The sequence below is a fragment of the Lampetra planeri genome, chromosome 45, assembly GCF_965212315.1.
Source record: "Lampetra planeri chromosome 45, kcLamPlan1.2.h2, whole genome shotgun sequence".
Taxonomy (NCBI): domain Eukaryota; kingdom Metazoa; phylum Chordata; class Hyperoartia; order Petromyzontiformes; family Petromyzontidae; genus Lampetra; species Lampetra planeri.
In genome coordinates, this window is record NC_136151.1 from 6,766,569 (window position 1) to 6,793,537 (window position 26,969).

General features: G+C 47.5%; 1 protein-coding gene across 1 annotated transcript; it reads right to left on the minus strand.

Annotated features, from left to right (window-relative positions):
• Positions 1-757: 757 nt before the first annotated feature.
• LOC144733075 (zinc-binding protein A33-like) lies at positions 758-26,491 on the minus strand. The gene is made up of 5 exons (XM_078614814.1): positions 25,845-26,491; positions 25,571-25,666; positions 18,241-18,263; positions 14,654-14,766; positions 758-3,404 (listed from the first exon to the last, which is right to left on the minus strand). The coding sequence occupies exons 1-5, from the start codon at positions 26,415-26,417 to the stop codon at positions 2,842-2,844; spliced, it is 1,368 nt and encodes a 455-aa protein (XP_078470940.1). The 5' UTR covers positions 26,418-26,491; the 3' UTR covers positions 758-2,841.
• Positions 26,492-26,969: the final 478 nt, after the last annotated feature.

The following is a 26,969-nucleotide window of genomic DNA, read 5'->3' on the forward strand; positions in this document are numbered from 1 at the left end:
ACCCACTAGTGTGCCGTGCCGGCCATCATAGGTGCTTGCTAACACCACTTCCCCAACAGTCTGTCCAGGCTATACAGGGGATCTTTGCCTTTGTGCGGGTGGGTGTGTGAGTGAGTGAGGGGGTTAGCAGGTGATCAAGTGGGAGGGAGATCAGCCATGAATGGGCGCTTGAATATGCATGAGGTGGACAGGTGGGAGGGTGGACAGGCGAGTAGGTGGACGAGTGGGTGGGCAGATGGGAGGGTAGGAGGAGGAACGGGTGGCAGGGTGGATAGGTGTATGGCCGAGCAGGTGTGAGTGTGGGCAGGTGGGAGGGAGGGGCTCTGTAGATGGCTGGGGTGAGTCGTGGGTTAGGGAGTGGCAGGTGTCTGGTAGGAGAGTGTTGGGTGCAGGTGAGTAGGTGGTGGTCATCATTTCCAAGCGTAGTCAATGTTTTTATCATCATCATGCTCTTCATCATCATCATCATCATTCATCAGTCAGGATCCATTCATCATCATAGATCACCGTGACGAGGAACAAGCAACCCGACTGAGAGTGCAGCTATAAATACCAAGAGACATGCCATGGAATGTGGCCCTAGGCTACAGACAGCACTTGCCTGTGAAGATTTACAAACCGTGCCGGGTTTAATCTCAGATAATATAACATCTATACAAACAAAATAACAATTACCATCTCAAACATGCGTGTTGACACAATTTAGTCAGGCTCAGCTCTGAGACGGACATTCACAGCCTGGATGACAATCTTGAAAATAGATTTTCTGATTTTTTTTATTCACCCAGAATACAATGACCCTTGACCAACAACACAATGCGATTCCAATTCACAGGTAACCCAGAACACAATCAAGTCTATTTATATTTACGCGATCTAACCCAAGAAACCTTTATTATTGATAATATTGGTCGCGAAAGCCTACGTGTTAAAGTCGATTTGTTTAACCAGGTGAGAACTCAAGAGACCAGGATGAGTCTCGGTTGCAAGAATGTTGATGTTGCTTCTGCTACGGATGATGATTCCGTTGCTGCTGATGATGATTGCAATATTATTATTGATGCTTTTGGTCCTACGTCTGATGCTGATGATGATAATGATGGAGCTGCTGATGCTGTTGCTTCTGTCACTAATTCTGCTGATGATGCTATTTCTGCTGATGATCGAGTGGAGTTTAATTTGAGATTAACGAGGTGAGAACTCAGGAGATCAGGATGAGTTTCATTGAAAAGAGTTACCCGGGTCAAAAAATGAAAAAAGCAAAACAAGTCAAACCCATGCCAGCAATGAAGCAAATATAAATCTCATTCACAGCCCAGACTACAATGCGATTATCGTTCACACAATTACACAACTGGTGCGTTAAAATCAAAGTGTCTCAAATCATCTACGCGTCGCTAAACAGCCTGAGACTTGAGGTTGGGTTCACACCAGATTGGTGTATCACGTTAAGGAGGGGCGCCGTGGTGACTAGGATATTTTAACTCCCTCACCTGGTATGGAGGAGGTCGACGGCTGCTGAATATTTGGAGTTTGCGGTGTCTCTCTCCAATTTCATAACACAAAAGACAATTCCCATTTTTGTCGGCAGTGGGAGGCGTTTTCCCATGGATTTAAGGTTATGGCTGCATATACAAGTCTAAGTCAGAGTGCAGATAATTACAATATTTATCAAAACAAACCTTTATTATGAATAATATTGGTGGCAAAAGACCTCCTACTACTACAAGGTGTGGCTTCTCACTCTCTATGCCCTGTAAAATAAAACTAGTTTGGTTTGGGGGTGAGGAGGGAGTCGCTCGACCCCTGCTTATAACAAAAATGTTATAAGCCCAGCAACGCTCACCACACACCACAAGTAGACCCCCCCCCTAATGATGCCATCCCATTCCCACCCCGGGTTTATCGCCGAACAAGCGAGTGACCGCGAGGGGACGGCGCGAGTCACCCCGTAGCGTCACGTGACGCGTGTTCCCAGCACGCCCGCGGTGGAGCTCCGCCCTCTCGGCGTTGAGCGCCACGCGGCGCGCGGTGCGAGGGACGATGACGTCAGAGAGGAGCTTGGCTCCCCCCGCCCTCACCAACCAGTGCGCTAACCACTGCACCACCGCTCCACCCCACACTACGCACATGGCTCTCTATACACTAAAGACAAAGATACCCCGTGTAGCCTTAACAGACTGTTGGGGCAAGTGCTGTTAGTAGCGAGTAGCAACTATGAAGGCCGGCACTGTGACACACGAGGGAGAGGGTAGGCAGCACCACGCCCAGAAATACACAAAGACAAAGACACACACGGACACAAAGACACAGACACAATAACAAAGACACGAAGAAAGGCATACACACACCAACCCACCCACCCAAAGACAAAATTCCCCGGTGTAGCCTTAACAGACTGTTGGGGCAAGTGCTGTTAGCGACCACCTAGGAAGGCCGGGACGGCACACGAGTGGATGGGTGGCCAGCACCAATCCCTGCAGCCTTTGTCTCCCCAGTGGCGATGTTTACACACCGCAGCAGGTACTCATTTGAGGCTCAGTCGACCTAGGGGAGACCCAGGACCGAATCGGATAATCGTCACTAGTGTTGGTGAACCGGTCATGGGCCTCCCCTAGGTCGACTCAGCCTCAAATTAGTTCCTGGTGCGGTGTGTAAACATCACCACTGGGGAGACAAAGGTAGCCACGCATGCTGTTAGCCATCCAACCCTCGAGTGCCGTGCCGGCCTTCATATGTGCTCTCTACCAGCACTTGCGCCAACAGTCTCTTAAGGCTACACGGGGGATCTGTGTCTTTGTGTGCACGAGTCTGTGCGTTGTGCCCGTTTCTCTGCGCTGGTCACTCTCCGTGCTCTGAGGACGCACGACTCAGATCCAGAATCCTCACTGAGTTACCAGCACCATACACACACAGTGCGGGATAGAGCGGTTGACTAAACGAGTGGTGAATGGAGTGCAGCAGCTCCATGGAATCGGCGCAGTAAAACGACAGCAGCCCCGCCTCCCAGTGCAGGTGACACCCGAATCTCCGGGGAGGATCCCTCACCGGCACTGTGGTCTCTACACCACCACGAATCACTGCCCAGCTGTTGTGATTTTTATATAAAACCCAGGATAAGTCGTTCTGTCCCAGGCTGCACTCTTTACCACGCCCTTTCCGTGCGATCGTCCCGTACGCGACTCCAACCTGACAGTACCCCGCCGCACCCCCCACGTCCACCTCCCAGTAGTGCTGACCCGACGAGAAGCTCTCGGAGCACAGGGCTTGTAACCAGTAATCAAATCGGTGTGGGTGATCGGGGCGACCCTGGGAGACATCGGTCCACGTCACCGTCCTGAGGTCCGAGGAAATATGGAGTTTGTTGTAGGCCGAGTTTGGGTCCACAGTCGGTGAGCGTCCGTCTGCAGTAACGATAATCACAGTAGCCGTGTATCAACAGCACCACTATAACAACAGCACTCGTGCACTAACACGCACGTACATTACAATAGAGCAATTCATAATGAGCATTATTATACAACGTTGTAATGCGGAGTTATCAGTGTGATGACATGTAACGGGCACTTTGTCAATCCACTGCTGGATGAGGGCCTCCCTACACCATGCGGGTCGCGGGGGACATTTGACCATACTTCACCACGCCGGACACCGCGCGTTGGTGAAGGCAGGCGGCGCAGCTGGCGAGAGCACAGAAGTACAGTACAGCGGTGCGTTTGTCTGCCGCGCTATCTAAATTTTTTTAAGTCGAGCTTCAGTTCAATATTCACTGTGTAATAGATGTAAAACATGTGATGATACCATCAAAATGTGAACTGCTCTATATATTAAAATGCAAGGATGAGAACTTAACATATGAATTATTTCTAACATGTATTTATTAAAAAAAAATTTTTGAAATAGAATGATCACAGACTGTAGGGGCCAGTGGTGTTGGTGAGAACCTGTGAAGGCCGGCACGGCACACGAGGTGTGTGTGATAGTGTGGTGATGTACACTCGTGTGTGTGTGTGTGATAGTGGAGTGATGTATACCCGTGTGTGTGTGTGATAGTGTAGTGATGTACACTCGTGTGTGTGTGTGTGATAGTGTAGTGATGTACACTCGTGTGTGTGTGTGTGTGATAGTGTAGTGATGTACACTCGTGTGTGAGTGATAGTGTAGTGATGTACACTCGTGTGTGTGATAGTGTAGTGATGTACACTCGTGTGTGTGTGTGATAGTGTAGTGATGTACACTCGTGTGTGTGTGATAGTGTAGTGATGTACACTAGTGTGTGTGTGTGAGATAGTGTAGTGATGTACACTCGTGTGTGTGATAGTGTAGTGATGTACACTCGTGTGTGTGATAGTGTAGTGATGTACACTCGTGTGTGTGATAGTGTAGTGATGTACACTGGTGTGTGTGTGTGATAGTGTAGTGATGTACACTCGTGTGTGTGTGATAGTGTAGTGATGTACACTCGTGTGTGTGTGTGATAGTGTAGTGATGTACACTCGTGTGTGTGTGTGATAGTGTAGTGATGTACACTCGTGTGTGTGTGTGATAGTGTAGTGATGTACACTCTTGTGTGTGTGTGATAGTGTAGTGATGTACACTCGTGTGTGTGTGTTAGTGTAGTGATGTACACTCGTGTGTGTGTCATAGTGTAGTGATGTACACTCTTGTGTGTGTGTGATAGTGTAGCTATGTAAACTCGTGTGTGTGTTAGTGTAGTGATGTACACTCGTGTGTGTGTTAGTGTAGTGATGTACACTGTGTGTGTGTGTGATAGTGTAGTGTTGTACACTCGTGTGTGTGATAGTGTAGTGATGTAAACTCGTGTGTGTGTGTGATAGTGTAGTGATGTACACTCGTGTGTGTGTGTGTGATACTGTAGTGATGTACACTGTGTGTGTGATAGTGTAGTGATATACACTCTGTGTGTGTGATAGTGTAGTGATGTACACTCGTGTGTGTGTGCGATAGTGTAGTGATGTACACTCGTATGTGTGTGTGTATGATAGTGTAGTGATGTACACTCGTGTGTGTGTGTGATAGTGTAGTGATGCACACTCGTGTGTGTGTGTGTGTGTTAGTGTAGTTATGTACACTCGTGTGTGTGTGTGTGATAGTGTAGTGATGTACACTCGTGTGTGTGTGATAGTGTAGTGATGTACACTCGTGTGTGTGTGATAGTGTAATGATGTACACTCGTGTGTGTGTGTGATAGTGTAGTGATGTACACTCGTGTGTGTGTGTGTGATAGTGTAGTGATGTACACGTGTGTGTGTTTGTGATAGTGTAGTGATGTACACTCGTGTGTGTGTGTCATAGTGTAGTGATGTACACTCTTGTGTGTGTGTGTGATAGTGTAGTGATGTACACTCGTGTGTGTGTGTTAGTGTAGTGATGTACACTCGTGTGTGTGTTAGTGTAGTGATGTACACTGTGTGTGTGTGATAGTGTAGTGTTGTACACTCGTGTGTGTGATAGTGTAGTGATGTAAACTCGTGTGTGTGTGTGTGTGATAGTGTAGTGATGTACACTCGTGTGTGTGTGTGTGTGTGTGATTGTGTAGTGATGTACACTGTGTGTGTGATAGAGTAGTGATGTACACTCTGTGTGTGTGTGATAGTGTAGTGATGTACACTCGTGTGTGTGTGCGATAGTGTAGTGATGTACACTCGTGTGTGTGTGTGATAGTGTAGTGATGTACACGTGTGTGTGTTTGTGATAGTGTAGTGATGTACACTCGTTTGTGTGTGTCATAGTGTAGTGATGTACACTCGTGTGTGTGTTAGTGTAGTGATGTACACTGTGTGTGTGTGTGATAGTGTAGTGTTGTACACTCGTGTGTGTGATAGTGTAGTGATGTAAACTCGTGTGTGTGTGTGATAGTGTAGTGATGTACACTCGTGTGTGTGTGTGTGTGATAGTGTAGTGATGTACACTGTGTGTGTGATAGTGTAGTGATGTACACTCTGTGTGTGTGATAGTGTAGTGATGTACACTCGTGTGTGTGTGCGATAGTGTAGTGATGTACACTCGTGTGTGTGTGATAGTGTAGTGATGTACCCTATGTGTGTGATAGTGTAGTGATGCACACTCGTGTGTGTGTGTGATAGTGTAGTGATGTACACTCGTGTGTGTGTGTGATAGTGTAGTGATGTACACTCGTGTGTGTGATAGTGTTGTGATGTACACTCTTTGTGTGAAAATGTAGTGATGTACACTCGTGTGTGTGTGTGTGATGGTGTAGTGATGTACACTCGTGTGTGTGTGATAGTTTAGTGATATACACTCGTGTGTGTGATAGTGTAGTGATGTACACTCTGTGTGTGTGATAGTGTAGTGATGTACACTCTGTGTGTGATAGTGTAGTGATGTACACTCGTGTGTGTGTGATAGTGTAGTGATGTACACTCGTGTGTGTGTGATAGTGTAGTGATGTACACTCGTGTGTGTGTGTGAGTTAGTGTAGTGATGTACACTCGTGTGTGTGTGTGTGATAGTGTAGTGATGTACACTCGTGTGTGTGATAGTGTAGTGATATATACTCGTGTGTGTGATAGTGTAGTGATATATACTCGTGTGTGTGATAGTGTAGTGATATACACTCGTGTGTGTGTGTGATAGTGTAGTGATGTACACTATGTGTGTGTGATAGTGTTGTGATGTACACTCGTGTGTGTGAGATAGTCTAGTGATGTACACTCGTGTGTGTGATAGTGTAGTGATGTACACTCCTACCTCCTCGCGGTGCCGGACGGGCAACACTGTCGTGGACATTGCTGTGGGGGGAGGGCCAATGCCTCATTGGCCTCTCCCCTCATGGCGTCTGTGACCACCACAGTGGCTAAACGGGGGCTCTGGACGGGTGCGAGGGGCTGGTAACCCCTCCACCTTCAATTAAACATAAACATGTAACTAATAAGCTTGTGCCGGAGGCCCCAGGGGGACAGGCGTCTATGACGTCTCCTGGCCAAACCCCAATTGGCGGAGCCAGGAGATTGAATCTTCACCCTCGGGGCTCCTCCAGAAACAACGAAAAACCATTGCGGATGGCCACGTGGAATGTTAGAACGCTCACTGCGTTGGAGAGGCTGCCACTCCTCTGTCGGGAGCTGGACCGGTACCGCCTGGATCTCTGTGGCATTCAGGAGGTCTGATGGACCGGTTCTGGCTCCTGCCACCATGAGGGGTGGACAGTCCTCTACTCGGGGCAGGAGACTGCCAAACAACAGGGTGTGGCTCTTCTTTTGAACAAAAGAATGAAGGGGGCGTGGGAGCGTGGCAGTGAGGTGTGGGAAGCTGTAAGCCCCAGGATACTTTGGGCTCGCCTTCCCATCAACCGGAGGCGAGGAGTGGTGGTCGTGGTTACTTATGCCCCCACTGAAGACGAACATCCGTGGAGGGATGCAGGCAAAGCCGATGAGTCAGATGCCTTCTATGACCTCCTGTCACAGGTGCTGACTAAAGTGGCCACTCGGGACAGAGTCATCTTGTTGGGTGACTTCAATGCCCGAGTTGGTCATGATGCTGGCACCTGGTCTGGAGTGATTGGATGGCATGGGCCAGATCAGCTGAATAACAACGGTAGGAGGCTGCTAGATTTTTGTGCAGCCCATGGGCTTGTAATTACCAACACGCTCTTCCGACATTGGCGCATCCACACAACATCATGGACGCATGCCGGGTGCAAGCAAGAACATCTGCTGGACTACATAGTGACAGACCAGCGGATGCGAGCCTATGTCCTTGACACCAGGACCTACCGTGGAGCTGATCTGCCCTCTGACCATCGACTAGTCATCAGTAAGATGCGCCTGCCATTCTTCCACTCCGGTGGTGGGTGTACACCCAGGACCCCACTCCAACCTAAAGTGGCCTGGTCTCAGTTAGCTGATGAAAGTTGCAAGCGAGAATTTTATCATCGCTTGCAGCTGGGGTTGGCATCGTCCCCCACTCCTCCTGATGTCGAGGGTAAATGGGCGAGGTTTAGGACTGTGACTCATGCAGCTGCAATGGCTGCTTTGGGTACGCGGTCCAGACCTCCCCAGAAACCCTGGCTGACAGAGGAGGTGTTCATGTTAGTTGAGAAAAAGCGACAGGCCCACTCTCATCGGCTACAGCATCCCACGTCAGAGAATGAGGAGGCTTACCGCAGCCTTCGCTCGGAGGTTCGTAAAGCCGTAAGGCGCTGCAAGGATGGGTGGTGGTCGCGGGTTGCTGAGGAGATTGAGTCTTCCTCAGTGGCCCGCGATCACAAATCACTATTTAATTCCATCAAAAAAGTAACCTGCAGCGCCACACCTATTACCATCATTAGGGGAAAAAACGGTGATCCAATCTCCGACCCCCAGGAACAGGTTTGCAGATTTGCTGAGCATTTCTATGAGGTCCTGGGGGAGGGGAAATCCCTAAGCCAGGAAAACATCATGGCACAAAATGTGGATAACCCTGCTGAGGCTGCGGTGCCTCAAAAATTGGAAGAGTTCACCCCCTGTGAGTGGCTGGCTGAGGTGCCATCTGTTGAGGAAGTACTGAGGGCGATCCAGAGTCTGAGACTAGGAAAGGCACCGGGCAGAGATGATCTCCCAAGCGAAATGCTCAGGGAGGGTGGCGTTTGTGCACAGACTGCCCTACATGACATCATAACAACAGTCTGGACCACTGGACGGTTTCCACAGGATTGGAAGGATGCACTGGTGGTCCCCCTCTGTAAGAAGAAGGGGGACCGCAAGGGGGACCGCACAGACTGTAACAACTACAGGGGCATCTCACTCCTCAGTATTCTGGGAAAGGTCCTGGCAAGGATTATTCAACATCGCCTTGCCAGGCACGCTGAGGAGAGGCTTGCGGAGCCCCAATGCGGTTTCAGGAGAGGACGGTCCTGCACGGATGCCATATTTTCTGTCCGTCTGCTACAGCAGAGATGTAGGGAATTCCAACAAGACCAACATCTCTGCTTTATTGACCTGGTCAAGGCCTATTATACCATCAATAGGCCTGGGCTCTGGGTTGTTCTTCATGCTTTCGGAGTCCCTGACCCTCTGCTCACGATCATTAAGGACCTTCATGATGGTGAGCGGGCCCGGGTAAAACTACGTGGCCGGGAGTCAGAGCCTTTCCCTGTACACCTTGGGGTGCGGCAGGGATGTCCTCTGGCTCCCACATTATTTAACATCTATTTTGACCGCGTAGTTCACGAAGCCTTCAATAGCTGTACCGGGGGAATTTCCGTTTGGTACAGATATAATGGGAGGCTGATCGATGCCCGGGTGCGATCAAGAGATGGCTCCCTATTGGTCAACCACGTTATGTATGCCGATTATTTGGTAATAGCTGCTCATTCAGAAGAGGAGTTGGAGACGCTGCTGCTGAGACTGGAGCGTGCCGCCAAGAGGTGGGGCCTTACCATCAGCCCCACCAAAACTAAGCACCTGCCTGGGTATTTTGTACCATCGGACACTCCACCCCCACAACTCCCAATCGGTGAAGGGGCAGTTGTGGAGAGAGTGGAGAGTTTCCCATCCCTGGGCAGTGTGCTTATGACCGGCTCCAGTTTAACAGCAGAGGTCTCACTCCGAATCAGTCGAGCGGCAATATATTTTCATCGGTTGCGTAACGCTGTGTGGAAACTACCTGGTCTGTCGCTCCGCACGAAGCTTCAGGTCTTCTCGGCCACGGTCATTCCTTCCCTTCTCTACGCTTGCAAAACGTGGACCCCCCTAATGGAGCATCTTCGCCGGTTGGAAACATTTAGGCTGGCCTGCCTACGATCCATCCTGGGTTTAACCAGGCTGGATTGTGTGAGGAGCTCACAAATCCTTGAAAGATCTGGGCAAAGTCCCATCGGTGAGCTCCTCCGGCAGGCAAGGCTGCGTTGGTTGGGTCATGTAGCCCGCATGCCCAGCCACCGCATGCCTAAACAGCCTTTGTTCGGCCGGATCGAGGGGGCTAAACGGGCGCGGCACGGGCTAGAGTGGAGATGGAGTGATGTGGTACAGGAGGACGTGGAGCTGAGTGGACTTGCCGATGACTGGTACCAGAGGTGTCAAGAGCGGTGTCAAGATCCGCCTCTGTAGAGGAGGCTCGTGAAGGACGCTACTGGGCAGTTGGAGGCAGTCGCCCTCCAACAACAACGAAGGGCGGAGGAGCGACACTCACAACAACGAGCGGGGCGCCGGGTGGCTAAAGCACAGCAAGTTGGTTCAGTAGGGAGGCACAGGTGGTGCATCAGCCAGTCATCTCGGTCAGTCGACCCGTGGCACCTGGGTCTGCCCCGTGACCTCCTGCCAGCGGGCGTTCGACACTTCACGTGGCCTCAAGGTGCACTAGGCCAGGCACAAGCGTCGTGGTGACGTCACCGGCACTTAGTGGCGAATGGCGGTTGTTGTTGATGTACACTCTGTGTGTGTGTGACAGTGTAGTGATGTACACTCGTGTGTGTGTGTGTGATAGTGTAGTGATGTACACTCGTGTGTGTGATAGTGTTGTGTGTGTGTGTGATAGTGTAGTGATGTAAACTCGTGTGTGTGTGATAGTGGAGTGATGTACACTCGTGTGTGTGTGAGATGGTGTAGTGATGTACACTCGTGTGTGAGTGTGATAGTGTAGTGATGTACACTCGTGTGTGTGTGATAGTGTATTGATGTACACTCGTGTGTGTGTGTGTGATGGTGTAGTGATGTACACTCGTGTGTGTGTGATGGTGTAGTGATGTACACTCGTGTGTGTGTGTGCGATGGTGTAGTGATGTACACTCGTGTGTGTGTGTGTGATAGTGTAGTTATGTACACTCGTGTGTGTGCGATAGTGTAGTGATGTACACTCTGTGTGTGTGATAGTGTAGTGATGCACACTCGTGTGTGTGTGATCGTGTAGTGATGTACACTCGTGTGTGTGTGTGTGATAGTGTTGTGATATACACTTGTGTGTGTGTGATAGTGTAGTGATGTACACTGGTGTGTGTGTGTGATAGTGTTGTGATGTACACTCGTGTGTGTGTGTGATAGTGTAGTGATGTACACTCATGTGTGTGTGATAGTGTTGTGATGTACACTCGTGTGTGTGTGTGATAGTGTAGTGATGTACACTCATGTGTGTGTGTGATAGTGTAGTGATGTACACTCGTGTGTGTGTGTGATAGTGTAGTGATGTACACTCGTGTGTGTGTGATAGTGTAGTGATGTACACTCGTGTGTGTGTGTGATAGTGTAGTGATGTACACTCATGTGTGTGTGATAGTGTTGTGATGTACACTCGTGTGTGTGTGATAGTGTAGTGATGTACACTCGTGTGTGTGTGATAGTGTAGTGATGTACACTGTGTGTGTGTGATAGTGTAGTGATGTACACTCGTGTGTGTGTGTGATAGTGTAGTGATGTACACTCGTGTGTGTGTGTGATAGTGTAGTGATGTACACTCTGTGTGTGTGATAGTGTAGTGATGTACACTCTGTGTGTGTGATAGTGTAGTGATGTACTTTCTGTGTCTGTGATAGTGTAGTGATGTACACTCTGTGTGTGGTAGTGTAGTGATGTACACTGTGTGTGATAGTGTAGTGATGTACACTCGTGTGTGTGTGTGTGAGAGAGATAGTGTAGTGATGTACACTCGTGTGTGTGTGTGATAGTGTAGTGATGTACGCTCGTGTGTGTGTGTGATAGTGTAGTGATGTACACTCGTGTGTGTGCGTGTGAGAGAGATAGTGTAGTGATGTACACTCGTGTGTGTGTGTGTGATAGTGTAGTGATGTACACTCGTGTGTGTGTGTGATAGTGTAGTGATGTACACTCGTGTGTGTGTGATAGTGTAGTGATGTACACTCGTGTGTGTGATAGTGTAGTGATGTACACTCGTGTGTGTGATAGTGTAGTGATGTACACTCGTGTGTGTGTGTGTGTGATAGTGTAGTGATGTACACTCGTGTGTGTGATAGTGTAGTGATGTACACGCGTGTGTGTGTGATAGTGGAGTGATGTACAATATGTGTGTGTGTGACAGTGTAGTGATGTACACTCGTGTGTGTGTGTGATAGTGTAGTGATGTACACTCGTGTGTGTGATAGTGTTGTGTGTGTGTGATAGTGGAGTGATGTACACTCGTGTGTGTGTGTGTGATAGTGTAGTGATGTACACTCGTGTGTGTGTGTATGTGTGATAGTGTAGTGATGTACACTCGTGTGTGTATGTGTGTGATAGTGTAGTGATGTACACTCGTGTGTGTGTGATGGTGTTGTGTGTGTGTGATAGTGTAGTGATGTACACTCGTGTGTGTGTGTGATAGTGGAGTGATGTACACTCGTGTGTGTGTGAAATGGTGTAGTGATGTACACTCGTGTGTGAGTGTGATAGTGTAGTGATGTACACTCGTGTGTCTGTGATAGTGTAGTGATGTACACTCGTGTGTGTGTGATGGTGTAGTGATGTACACTCGTGTGTGAGTGTGATAGTGTAGTGATGTACACTCGTGTGTCTGTGATAGTGTAGTGATGTACACTCGTGTGTGTGTGATAGTGTAGTGATGTACACTCGTGTGTGTGTGATAGTGTAGTGATGTACACTGTGTGTGTGTGATAGTGTAGTGATGTACACTCGTGTGTGTGTGTGATAGTGTAGTGATGTACACTCGTGTGTGTGTGTGATAGTGTAGTGATGTACACTCTGTGTGTGTGATAGTGTAGTGATGTACACTCTGTGTGTGTGATAGTGTAGTGATGTACTTTCTGTGTCTGTGATAGTGTAGTGATGTACACTCTGTGTGTGGTAGTGTAGTGATGTACACTGTGTGTGATAGTGTAGTGATGTACACTCGTGTGTGTGTGTGTGAGAGAGATAGTGTAGTGATGTACACTCGTGTGTGTGTGTGATAGTGTAGTGATGTACGCTCGTGTGTGTGTGTGATAGTGTAGTGATGTACACTCGTGTGTGTGCGTGTGAGAGAGATAGTGTAGTGATGTACACTCGTGTGTGTGTGTGTGATAGTGTAGTGATGTACACTCGTGTGTGTGTGTGATAGTGTAGTGATGTACACTCGTGTGTGTGTGATAGTGTAGTGATGTACACTCGTGTGTGTGATAGTGTAGTGATGTACACTCGTGTGTGTGATAGTGTAGTGATGTACACTCGTGTGTGTGTGTGTGTGATAGTGTAGTGATGTACACTCGTGTGTGTGATAGTGTAGTGATGTACACGCGTGTGTGTGTGATAGTGGAGTGATGTACAATATGTGTGTGTGTGACAGTGTAGTGATGTACACTCGTGTGTGTGTGTGATAGTGTAGTGATGTACACTCGTGTGTGTGATAGTGTTGTGTGTGTGTGATAGTGGAGTGATGTACACTCGTGTGTGTGTGTGTGATAGTGTAGTGATGTACACTCGTGTGTGTGTGTATGTGTGATAGTGTAGTGATGTACACTCGTGTGTGTATGTGTGTGATAGTGTAGTGATGTACACTCGTGTGTGTGTGATGGTGTTGTGTGTGTGTGATAGTGTAGTGATGTACACTCGTGTGTGTGTGTGATAGTGGAGTGATGTACACTCGTGTGTGTGTGAGATGGTGTAGTGATGTACACTCGTGTGTGAGTGTGATAGTGTAGTGATGTACACTCGTGTGTCTGTGATAGTGTAGTGATGTACACTCGTGTGTGTGTGATGGTGTAGTGATGTACACTCGTGTGTGAGTGTGATAGTGTAGTGATGTACACTCGTTTGTGTTCGTGTGTGATAGTGTAGTGATGATTGCGGTTCTAAACATCGCCACTGGGGAGACAAAGGCGGTCGGGCGTGGTGCTGGCCACCCACCCCTCGTGTGCCGTGCCGGCCTTCATAGGTGCTCGCTAACAGCACTTGCCCCGACAGTCTGTTAAGGCAATACGAGGGATCTCTGTCTATATCAACGTATCGTTAGATATTGATTCATGTTCTTTTGTAATTAACTTTTGTGTTGCCTGTGTAGTGATTTACACGGGCAACTCAGCTTATGGCTTGGTCTCACTTTCTAATAGAACCTAAAGTTGCATTTGATTCAGAGAGCTTCAGGCTGTAACACTGAACCCTGATAATCCTTAAGGTGTCTGGATATCCCTGCCTCAAGCACTAATATTGAATCCTAATAATATTAGCCATAGCGTGTGTGTGTGTGTCAAATACTCGCACGCAGAATAGCAATAGCATTCTCACTCGATCGTACACACGTGTAGTGTTAATAGAGCTCTTTAATAGTTGTTTACACTCGTCTGTGTTTATGTGTGCTATATATTAATGTATATATATTGATACACATTCTATAGTAATTTACATTTTTGTCCGTGTAGTGATGTACACGATCAACCAAGGTTACGCCTTTGGCTGACTGTCTGATAAACCTCCGAATATTAATACAGAATCCTAAAGGTGACTTGGAGTCTGAGAGCTTCATGCATTAACACTGAACCAGAAGGATCATCAAGGCGTGCATGTCTGCATCTTGCAGCCTCAAATACTAATAATGAATCTGAATAATCTTAGCCATAGTGTGTGTGTGTGCGTGTAATGAATTCATACATGAAGAATTTCAACAGCATCCTCAATCATACCCACGTGTCGTGTTAATAGAGCTCATGTTATAATGATTTATACTCATCTGTGTGTGTGTGTTTGAGCTACATATGAATGTATATACATACACAGGAGAGCCAGGAGTCTCATCTCGACTCCTCCTGCTGAGATGACATTTGTGAGCTCCTGCTGGCTGAATGTGGGAGCAGTGTCATCTTGAGTCTCCTGAGATACCGAGTTTCTGCACCCACAACACAGGGCACACAGAACAATGCAGGCCCAGGTCTCTCGACACACACAGCACAGGGCACATAGAACAATACAGGCAGAACAATACAGGCCCAGGTCTATCTACACACTAAACACATAGCACACAGAAGTGTGGGGCAAGGTCTCTCCATAATAACAATAGCCGACATTGGCCACTAAGTGGTGATGTCACCACGATGCTTGTGCCAGGCTAGGTGTACTTTGAGGCAACGTGAAGTATCAAAGACTCGCTGGCAGAAGGGCGCTGGACAGACCTAGCAGGTTCCATGGATGACTGACTGAGAAAACTGGCAGATAACCCCACCTGTGTCCTCTACTGTGCCGACTTGCTGTGTTTTATCCACTGGCGTTCTACTCGTTGTGAACGCCGATCCTCTGCCCTCCGTTGTTGTTGGACTGCCGAGTAGCGTCCCTCATGATTCTCCTGCACAGAGGCCGATCTTAACACCACTGGAACCAGACACCGTTAATATCACTCATCTCCATATTCTCCTGTTCCACATTCGTCCATCTCTTCTCTATCCTGTACCACGCCCGTTTGGGCATGCGGTGGCTCGGCATACAACCTACATGCCCCAGCCAACGCAGCCTTGCCTCGAGGAGGAGTTCACCGATGAGACTCTGCCCAGATTTTTCAGGGATTTGTGAGTTCCTCACATAATCCAGAATGGTTATACCCAGGATGCATCATCGTCAGGACAGCCTGAATGTTTCTAACTGGGGCAGGCATTCCATCAAACGGGTCCACGCTTCACAAGCATAGAAAATGAGGGCATGACCGTAGCCGAGAAGACCCGAAGCTTCGTATGGAGCGAAACACCAGTTAGATTCCACACAGGGTTATGCAGCTGAAGAAAATATAAATGCCACCCGACTGGTTATGAGTGCTAACTCTGCTGTCAAACTCAAACTGGAGCTGGGTCATAAGCACACTGCCCAGGTATGGACACCTCTCCACTCTTTACACAAATGCCACCACATCTACGCCTCTATATGAGGAATGAAACAGTTAAGACTTCTCCACAAATCTGGCTGTCGCCTGAAGAAGCTAGTTGTAATTACTGGCGAAACGTCATTCTCAGATTGTAAATATTAACAGATTGGCATGTTCTGTTCACGTAGCAACCCTTACTAGTTGGCTGTGTCAGGTGGTGGCAGGTTTTAATGACACATTTATATATTTACGCGATATAATCCCAAAAAAAGATCTTATGGTTGAATGGATGAGATTGGTCGCAAAAGCCTACGTGTTAAACTGGAGGGAAAGTCTTGATGCTTTCCGGGTTTTCAGAATGGCGATGACTTTGGCATCCCTTGTTTTGGATTTTGCATGTCCTGTGCATGACGGTGAAGAGGTTTGCCAGCCAGTTGTCGATATAGTTCCAGGTTATTTAGAAATGTAGGACAAAGGCCATCCATTTCCTTGTGCCTTGTTGGACTTTGCAGTCCTGAAGGATGACCAGTGTTCGGCCTGTTTAGATCTGTTGCATGTGGTAGTTGACGCATGGAGATGGTGAGTTGTTTCCAGACAGCTTATTTGATGAGCTCGTCGATTGGTGCCTTTGAGCAGGTCAGCTTATAGAAAGGCACCGGATTTGCTGCGGTGTTTGGAGGTGTGCCGTCTGTTTGAGGCACCTAGGTTTAGGAGCTTCCAGGTTTGCAGCTGGAGTGAGTGAAGTCCACGTTCGCCATGATGTCTTCTCATCGTTTTCTTTGTGCAAAGTTCAGGAACTCTTGCAGTGTGGTGCCCTTATCTTGGTCACCAGTTCTGATTAAGATAATAGGGGTTTCCCCTTTTTCAGGCAATAAAATAGGTTTCGATTTAAAGCTTTCGTGACTGCAGGGATTCATCTTCTTGGTTCTTTCGGTAAAGCCACGTAGAAGATAAGTAATAAAATAATAAAAATAAAACATAATAAAAAAATTCTCACGACCATGTCTGTCGAGGCGACAGCGTCTAACGCTGTCGCCTCGACAGACCTGGTCTTCACCTGAGGACGGCTGCTTGTGTTGTGGCCGAAACGTCGTGAGAATTGTTTTATTATGTTTTATTTTTATTCTTTTATTACTTCCCTTCTACGTGACTTTACCGAAAGAACCAAGAAGAAAATAAAATAGGTGTTAAGGCGTCCTCTGGTCCAACACCGTTTGAGACGAGGCTCAAAAGAAAGCTGTCTCTGGTGTGGACCAATCAGTTTCAAGGACAATGTGTTTTGTTTGAATTCTGACCACAAGCATTGTGGTTAATGCAGACATGATTCCTTGTTTAAGGTTTCAGTTTGGTGTTTGAACATCTTAACACCTGTTGCCAGAAAAAAGGGGAAAACCCTATTATCATAATTTGATACGGGCAAAGGAGGTCCCATAATGTAGTTCTGATTAACTCCTTCAATAATTGATCTGGTTTTGGTTTCCATCATGGCATATAGATTTTCCAATGCCCTATCAGGATTTATTTCCTCTCGCATATGTCATAATTATTTTCAATATATTGAAATTCCCAAGTTTTGGCTGCAGGTTATTCAATTCTGCTTCGGTTTATTGTTCATTGCCTGGGCTTCAATTGGCTTGCGATGCGGCCGTCGTGTTGAGGTCATGACTGGTATCAGTTGTCCACTGGTCGTGATTGCTGGCCCGTGTTGACTCTTCTGAAAATTGTCAATTATTGTTCGTGAAACAATGAGTGGAGCTGCCCGTTATTGTCCTTTGAAAATAATCATAATTCGGGGGTTTTGTTCTTTATCCATCGGGCTGAGTGAATCGTGCCAGGTTGTTTAGAGTCACACGAAAGGATAGTGTCTTGTGCCGATGAGTCTTCCTTGACTCTCCGGCTTCATCATTTCCTGAATACACCTCTTGTGTGTGGTGGCTGTTGAAGTCATCTATAGCCGATTGAGTGGCTGCTGGCAGAGGTGGTGATGGCCATTTCGTATTTCAGGGACTGATATACATTGATGACCGTCGCATTACCAAATGATGATGGTTCTTGTCCATGTGCCATCACTCATGGCGAAGCAATTGAGAGCAAAGTCCTCGAGGCCTTGCCTGATGAAGGTCACAAAGAGGTCATGATGTGGGTGGTAGATGGTAGCAACAAGGGTGCTTTCATTTATTCTGATTTTTGTGTTTAGTTTGTTGTCCTTCCCACGCACCTACGATGAGCACGGTTGGTTACATACGGTGCGAAAGAAGATCAACAAACATACACATGCTGTAATTTTATATCCATGTGCTGGCATGAACGTTCATCTCCCGTGAGGTGATGACGTCAATTATATTTACCCATTTCCCACCCACAGATTCTAACATAGTATAATGAGATTCCTAGTCTCACTGCATACACAACACAGGATACGCAGAATAGTCGATGTCCAGGTCTCTCTACAGTCTACACACAGCATGAGATACAAATACTAATGAGGGTCCACGTCTCTCTGGTACTGACCTGAGTTCCTCGTACTTGGGATCCTGAAAGACACAATTGTGCAACTCATGTCAATACAAATATTCACTCCATCACCAAAATCTCCTCCTCTTCTTCCACACGCTCATTTCCTGTTGTCAGGATAGATTGACATCACGATATGGGATAACAATATCTGGCTATTGAATAGGGTGTCCTGCACTGGATAGGCTTTTTGCGCGTCAACATAATTTCTTGTTGTCTTCTGTATGTTAATACACCTGCAGTGTAAATCAGGGTTGTCCCTGCAACCTCTGCAAAGAGTGATAATAAACATGCTATCACTGGGCCATATCACATGACTCATCTCGCCCAGTAATAATGTTTTGAATGAAAAGGAAACACAACAACGTGTTATAGTTATATCAAGTTCAGAATAATGTGGTGGCTGGCTAGCTCATAGGTCAGAGCGCCGAGCTCCTACTGCTGAGTTTATGAGTTTGAATATAAGTTTTAGGCGCCCGTAATTATCAAGGAAGGCCTTCCAGGGTCTCAACACCTTTTTTCAGTCTCGCATTGGGAAGTTTGGCCATTTCCATTGTAAGAGGAGGAATTTGCACGTGGATGGAAACTAATTCTAAAAGAAACCCAAATATACGTGAGAGATAGCACTTAAGCGTGTGAACAGGTAGATTCATAAACCGGCTTTCTTTACTGTAATCCCCGAGTAACTCTGCAGATCGCTGGGTTTTGGAGTTTCACACGTCTGCGTAATAAACCAATCGTTACATCCATGATTTGACGATCTGCTAATGCAAGGGAATGTCTTTTATCTGGGTACGAGCAGCTTGTTGATCTCCTGCTCAAGGCCATGTGCTCTGTTCTCATAGAGAGCGATGTTCGCCTGGATGCGGGACAGCACAGAGAGGCCCTCCTCGTCCACATGCTCCAGTGCCTCCCTCTCCTCCTCATTCAGCTGCTGCCTCTTGCGCTCAAACTCTCGGCTGATCTGCGCTTTCATCCCACTTAAGGACTCCTATGCAGAAGGGGACGATAATCAGTTGTTGAATCACTCACATGCTTCTGTATGTGTCTGGCTGTACCTCTATGTGTCTGTGTGTCTATCTGTAATTCCACATGTCTGTCTCGATTTCTAAATGTCTCTCTGTGTGTCATGAACATAATGCACTAGTATGTTCTCCAGGTTGTATTTGGTTAACTGTGTGTGGTGGGGTATAGCTGAGTAGGCTCGTGAAGGATGCTACTGGGCAGTTGTAGTCAGTCGCCCTACAGCAACAATAGAGGGCAGTGGAGCGACACTCACAACAATGAGTGGAGCGCCGGTTGGAAAAAATACAGTAAGTTGGCACAGAAGGGGGTACATATGGTGCATCTACCAGTCATCTCAGTCAGCCATCCCATGGCACCTGGGTGTTTCCCGAGACCTTTCAGCGAGCCTTCGTCACTTCATGTGGCCTCAAAGTGCACCTGTCATTTAGTGGCGAATGGCGGGTATTAGTATAGCTGACTCGTCAGATGCGTGTATTGGCCAGTGCTGGCTACAGGCTCATTAATATGTGAATGCATTTAGAATAGGCTAGGTATAACCGTATCTATGGGACCTTTTTACCAGTATCAAAAATAATGAAAAATAATAACAACTTTGACCCTTTCTGTCAATAAAACAGGTGTCAGGATGTTCAAACACCAAATAGATACCTTTTATAAGGCATCAAGTTTGCATTAGCCACGCATTCTTGTGACAACCAATGCATGCAAACAAACATGCTTTGATAATTATATATACATTATTCTGTTCACATTTTGGTGTTCTCTGGTCTAACACTGGTGATACAAGTTCACAAAAGAAGGCTGTCTCTGGTGTAGGACAATCAGTTTCAAAGACAACTCCATATATTATAATATCACATCATGTTTGTTTGCATGTTTGCCACAATTATGTGTGGTTAATGCAAACGTGATGCCTTGTAAAAGGTATCCAATTGTGTTATTTCCAGAAATGGTAAAACCTATTCTTATTTTTTTTATCATTTTCAGTTATAACTGGTCGAAGCTGATGGAGATCCGGGAGGGTGGCCACTGCCCGTGGCACATTGGGTTTATATGGAAAGCTTTCATGCGATGAGGCAGGACAACTGCTCCTCTAGCCAGTTTCTCAGCACCTCTTTGGTACCCATTGACATGGCACCAGCAAGCAGGGAGAGCGAGCATAGCGGGACTTTCGGGGAGCAAGTGGGACTTCCATCCCTGGCTGTGAATCTGTCAAATATGCTCTTCGTCTTGTTGGCGCAATCAGATGGTGATAGTTGACAATGGGCGTTTCCTTAATCACATTTATGATTAGGATTTGCCGGTTGTAGGACAGCGAAGCTCTTGGAGGTGGTGGTCACGGGCCGAGTGGTGACTTGCGGGGACAAATGGAAGGGGTCTGAACATGTGTGAAAACTACGGACATCTGTGAAAATTACTGACATCTGTGAAAAATAATGACATCTGTGAAAACTACTGGAAATCTGTAAAAACTACTGACATCCCTGAAAACTACTGACATCTGTGAAAGGATTTGTACAGCTCATCGGATTTCTCCACTATAAATACATATTCTCAGAACCAAGCAATCTTTATTTTACATGCCAATGTCGCCCTCAATAAAGTAGGCATCAGTGCACATTACAGCCGAATGGGAATGGTGCAGGGGGCACGGAGCAACAGGAATGAAAAAAAAAAGAAACCCATCACGACCTCAGCGGCTAACACCAATTGAGGGAACTGCAAGGTGGTCCAGATCTCTCGTGACCCCCAATTAATGTAGCCCTAACATTTTCTTTCCTTTGCATATTCATCCATGTTTTAAATACACCTTTTAAAAAATATTAAGTTTTACAGAATAAAATGTGGATCACAAGACAGCTGGACCACCCTGTAGATTGCAACCACGACGCTGTTTGGAAACAGTTTGATATCTTCATATCGGTGGTGGCTATGCACGTGATCCGCAATCGAGCACCATAGAGGCGAGTGTTGTATGAATGTGTAGTGACTGGGAATGTCACTGTATGGTGCCGGGCCTGCAAGGCCACGGCGTGTGATGCATCGTCATTGTGTACACGCCAGAGAGAGGGTGTAGTACCAGCCCTAGTGGAGGCTGGCGGAGCGCTGTTCGCGCAAGGGCACCACTGCACAGCGTGCGGTGTGGGTTTTCACCACAGGGAGCGAGAGGGTGTCAGCCAGCCAGGGTTACTTTGGGCGATGGCACTCTGGCTGACCCCGTGGACACGTGAACGGAAGTAACAAGAGGGGGCCCCCAGGTGGAGGGGGCTAACGGGTGGTCACGTGGTCCAAAGAGAGCTGTCGAGAGCCTTGGGGTAAATGCGAGAGAGATCTCGAAGGTGGGGGGGTCAGAGGCGGAGCCAGCCCCAGCCCGGAGAGATATAAGGCGGATCCCAGGAAGGGATCAGGGTTTTTCGTGATGCAGCGCTGGAAGATCCACGTCAAGTACTGAAGAGGCTCCGCCACGTGGTCCGGACAGGGATAGCATAGAGCTTAGGTGTTAATGTGTTACTGTAGTTAGTCGGGTGGTCATCACCTTGACATATATTGTGTTGCTGTTAATAAAGTGTTACTCCCAAGAGAACGTCTGTGACTCAGTTGGACTCACTACAAAGGTATGGATGTAAAATTTATTTCGCACCGTACGTAGCCAACCATGCTAATCAGAGGTGCGGAGGAAGGACAACGAACTAAACACAAAAAGCAGTTTTAAAGAATGCGTTTTCAATCTAGATCAGTGGTTCTTAACCTTTATTGCAGCCTTGCACCCCATTGGTTCTCAGTCGCTAAAATATTTTATAATGTATATATTAAACAGAGTAGTTGTACTTGCATGAACGTGCTTAATTTGTTAATTTATTCTTTTCTATGTCTGCTTGCCCTGGTGAGGATCGCGGCGGCAGCATTTTGAGTAGGGTGCTCCAGACCTCCCATTCCCTGGCAACAGACTCCAGCACTACTATACTGTACACTACACTAAAAATTACTACACTATACTCTACTACATTATACACTACACAACTAGACACAAACATAGTCCCATCAGCGTGTACTGGGCTGGCCACGGGGTCTTTGCCAAGTGGGACATTACCTGTAAAGTTACGAGTCAGTCTATCGGGGGGCACCCTGACCAGGTACCTGAACTACCTCAATTGGCTCCTCTCGATCCAGAGGAGCAGTGGCTTGACTCTGAGGCTCTCCCGGATTATTGAGCTCAACACCCGATCACGGAGAGTGAGCCCATCAACCCTGCAGAGAAACTTACTTTCAGCCCTTTGTAACGCGATCTCATCCTTTCAGTCATTACCCAAAGCTCATGACCATAAGGGAAGGTGGGAACATAGATCGACCTGTAAACCGCGAGGATTGTTTGAGAACTCAGCTCCTGCTTCACTACCATGGAATGATATGGCACCCGCAACACTGCGTATGCCACACTGATCCGCTGGCCGATCTCCCACTCCCACTTACCATCACTCGCGAAAGAGATGTTGGGGTACTTAAACTCTTCTACTAAGGACATAGTTCCCCCCTCACCTGGAGAAACAATCCAACATCTCCCGGGAGTGAACCATGATTTCAGATGTGGCTGTGCTGATCTTCATCCCAGCAGCTTTACACTCGGCATCAAACCATTCAAGTGCATGCTGGAGACCACAGACTGACGAGGCAAAAAGGACAACGTCATCTGGAAAGAGCACCTCCATGCCCCCATACTGTATCCTCTCCATACCTCGACGGCGCTATGATATCCTGTCCATGAAAATCACAAATATGAGTGGAGACAAGACACAGCCTTGGTAAAGTCCAACACCCACAGTGAACGACTTTGATTCAACACCGAGGATACGGACAGAACTCTCACTCCAGGAATAGAGGGACCAGAGAGCACACAAAAGCAGCACCGGTACGTCATATTCCCACAGCTCAGAAAGCCTCCTTCAACATGAAATCTTCCCTCACAATTGGTATCCACTAGCGGATCCAAGGGTTCCCGCCATGACAGGCACCCAATGCCTTCAGGCTACAACTTATCGCAGCTGCATCCACAATCGAGGTCTTGAACATCGTCCACAATTTTCACGACCTCTCCTGGGGTACAGGAGAACTTTCCCAGAGGTGGAAGTTGAAATCTCTCTGCACTGGGTCTTCTGCCAGACATTCTCAGAAAACCCGCACTATTAATTTGGGCCTTCATGTTGTTGCCCCAAGTTTCAGATCCAACTTACTACCAGGTGGTGATCAGTTGACACCCCTGCCCCTCTCTTCATCCGAGTGTCCAGATCATACAGCCTTAGGTCCGATGATACAACTATGAAGTCAATAATTGGCCTTCGTCCCAAGGTTCTCTGGTACACTTATGCGCATGCTTGTGTTCGAACATGGTGTTTGTCCTTGAAATTCCATGATTAGCACAAAAATCCAATAACATCTTACAGTTGGGTTCAGATCAGGAAGGGGCATTCTTCCAAATCATGCCTCTCCAGGTATTTACATCGTTTCCCAAGTGACCATTGTAGTCGCCCAGTAAGACGATGGTGTTGGTGGGCAGTACTGTCGGGCACTGCACTCACCGTTTCCAAGACAGCCGAATACTCTGAACTCCTATTTAATGCATAAGCACAGACAACAGTCAGAGTTGTCCTTTATGAGACCCGACGCCTCAATGAGGCGACCCTCTCCTCCACTGGGACAAACTCCAACTGAAGAGCACCCAGCCGGGGGTTTGTGAGTATCCCCACACTCACCAGGGGTTACTCCAGAATAGGAAAGACACCACCCCCGATCAAGAAGTTTGGTTCCAATGCCAATGCTGTGTGTGGAGGTGAGACCGATTCTATCACGTTGGTACCTTTCCACCTCCTCCACCAGCTCTGGCTCCTCCCCGAGTGACGTGACATTCCACGCCCAAATAGCAAGTGTCCACTGACAAGGTCCAGTCCGTCTGAGACCATCCCTCTCCCCGTATTACTGGCATCACACCTGCCCCTCACCCTTCGTCCTGCGAATGGTGGGCCCACAGGTCAGCGTCATATAGCCATTTGGGCTGGGCCCGACCGAGTTACGTGGGTCACCCAGCCACCAGGCGCTTGCCAGCGAACATCACCCCCAGAGAACCTGTCTGGTCTAGGTTCTCTGATTTTTGTATTTTTAAATCATTCATGAGCGCCTTTGTGTTTAGACGATTTACCTTCTAAAAAATCTGGCATGTCTCGCACCCCAACGAAGGGCAGCTCACACCTCCAGGGAGTGTGTGCACCCCAGGTTAAGAACCACTCATCTAGATGATTTAAAAGTACTTTGCTCCAGTGATTTCCTAATATCAGAAGGAAGAGCTTTCTAGTCGGCCACAAAATAAAGTGCAACAGTTTAAAACCTAAGTTTTCGCGATCAATATCATCCATAATGTAGGTTTCTGAGGTTAGATCGCGTAAATATAAATGTGTCATTAAACTCGCCACCACCCGACACAGAAAATTAGTAAGGTTTGTTACGTAATTAGAATATGCCAATCCATTACAAGTAAAACACACCGGTGTGCTGGAAAGCACGTCCACAACATTTACAATCTGAGTACAACGTTTCGCCAGTAATTACAACTAGCTTCATCAGGTAACAGCCAGATTTGTGGAGAAATTCTGTTTCGTAGCTTAAATACAGGGATAGATTTGATGACGACACTAGTGAGCCATTCTTGTGCGATGGGGGGGATTAATGAATGAATATAAAATGCAATGAGTATCCAATTCCGGTTGGGTTATTCATATTGAAATCAACGTACATTATGCATGCGCATTTTGCATGTACATTACGTGAATTACACTAACGCTACGAAACAGTTAAAAGGCTCGAGGTGGTGATGGCATGTGGCATTGACTGACGCGTTGACCTCTAAATATTGTGTCAATACCATATTCACATCGTTTCATTGTTAGAACAAGGAAACCGTTTTAATAGACGGCCTTTAGAATGTTGGATCGGGTTGCGTTTAGATGGTCGCATTCAGATTGGGGGGGTGTTGTTGTTGTTTCTCTTGCAATTAGGTGTTTATTTAAATGTAGAGTTGATGCATATAGCATCGCACGAGACTTTTCCTTCAGGTCGGTGAGAGTGGGAAATAGACCGACTGAATCTTTAGAAGCATATCACTTCTGGTTTGTTGTGCCCTCAATGTTGGGCACGACGTACCCCTCCCACGCCAAAAGCCACTCTGGTGAAACCGTTAGAAACATTGTTTGGCGGATTTGCGACAATGTGCGAGTCCACTCTGGCATACTTGTCACAGCGTCTCCAACTATACCTGCATGAGCTTGTACGTGTCCTTGAGCTGCTGTGTCTGTGACGCTGCCGACCCCTTGTTCTTCTCTCTCTCCATCTTCTTGAGCCTCAACTCCTCCTGTGGGGGTCAGGTGAACATCCAGTGCTTAACATTCACTTCATCATCACCATCGTCATCATCAATTAATTTTAAATCCATATAAATAAAAAAACAGACTTTTCAAAGTAACAATACAGAGACACAATCTGTAGTAACTCGAGAGGAGGGTGGGTTACAGCAGTAAATGATTCCTCACCTGTTTAGCATGTTGGGCTTTTTTCACCGTGATGACCTTGTGTCCTGTGTGGTCTCCTGCGATATTGCCGACCATACAGACCAGGCTCCCATCCTGTTCACAGTAAAATTGGAGATGCGCATTGTGTTCCGCAGATCTTCGTTCTTCTAGGTGCAAAATGGGAGCCACCAGGACATGGTCCTTCAACTTGGGGTTAATCATGTGAGGCTTCAGGTGGGACTCACACAGGGACATCTCACACCGGGACATCTCACACCTGAGGCAGGTCTTCACTGCAGGAGTCTTCCCATCACCACAGGTGTCACAGAAGACAACTCCAGCCATCCTCTCTCCAACTCTGAGCTGCTCCACCAGGTTGGCGAGTGTCACGTTCCTCTTCAGCTGGGGTCGCTCAGGGAAGGCCGCTCGGCACTGCGGGCAGCTGAAGCTGCTCGCTCTCTCCCAGGCACCATCCAGACACCGGATGCAGAACGAGTGTCCGCAGCTCAGCGTGGAGGCGCAGTCAAACGTGCCCAGGCAGATGGGGCAGCTCAGCTCACTGTCGACACAATCACTGGGAGACGCGCTCGCCATGGCCCATGGCTTCACTTGGACTGTCGCTCGCCGCGGCACACGGAGAAGCTATCGCAGCAGCAGCAGCTCACACAGCGGAGACGATCAAGGAAATTAACTTGACTTCACCTGCAGTTAAGTTATATACCTCGAGACACGCCTTGGAATGTTCCACACGGCGGCCGCGCTCACCTGTGTAGACAGGGCCTTAGAGTCACGCAGTGTTAGCTAAAATAGTTTTTTTGTGTTTAATTTGTTGTCCTTCCCCTGCACTTCCGATTAGCACGGTTGGCGTGGAAGAAGTTCAACAAACATACATACATAGCTTTAACCGGTCTCAAGTGATATAATATTTGTACAAACAAAACCCAGCAGCAGCAGTGTGGGACACAACGATAATGGTTTTCCCACAGGCTGTTTGACCGGTTCGGGTCAGGATGTGTGAATTGCACAATGGAACCGCACCTTGTACAAACATTCTTATGTAATGGTGAACTTGTTTTTTTCATCTGTGTCGTTATACATTTTTTTCTTGCAAGACCTGTTTGTTTAAGCTTCACAGTCTGTAATCGT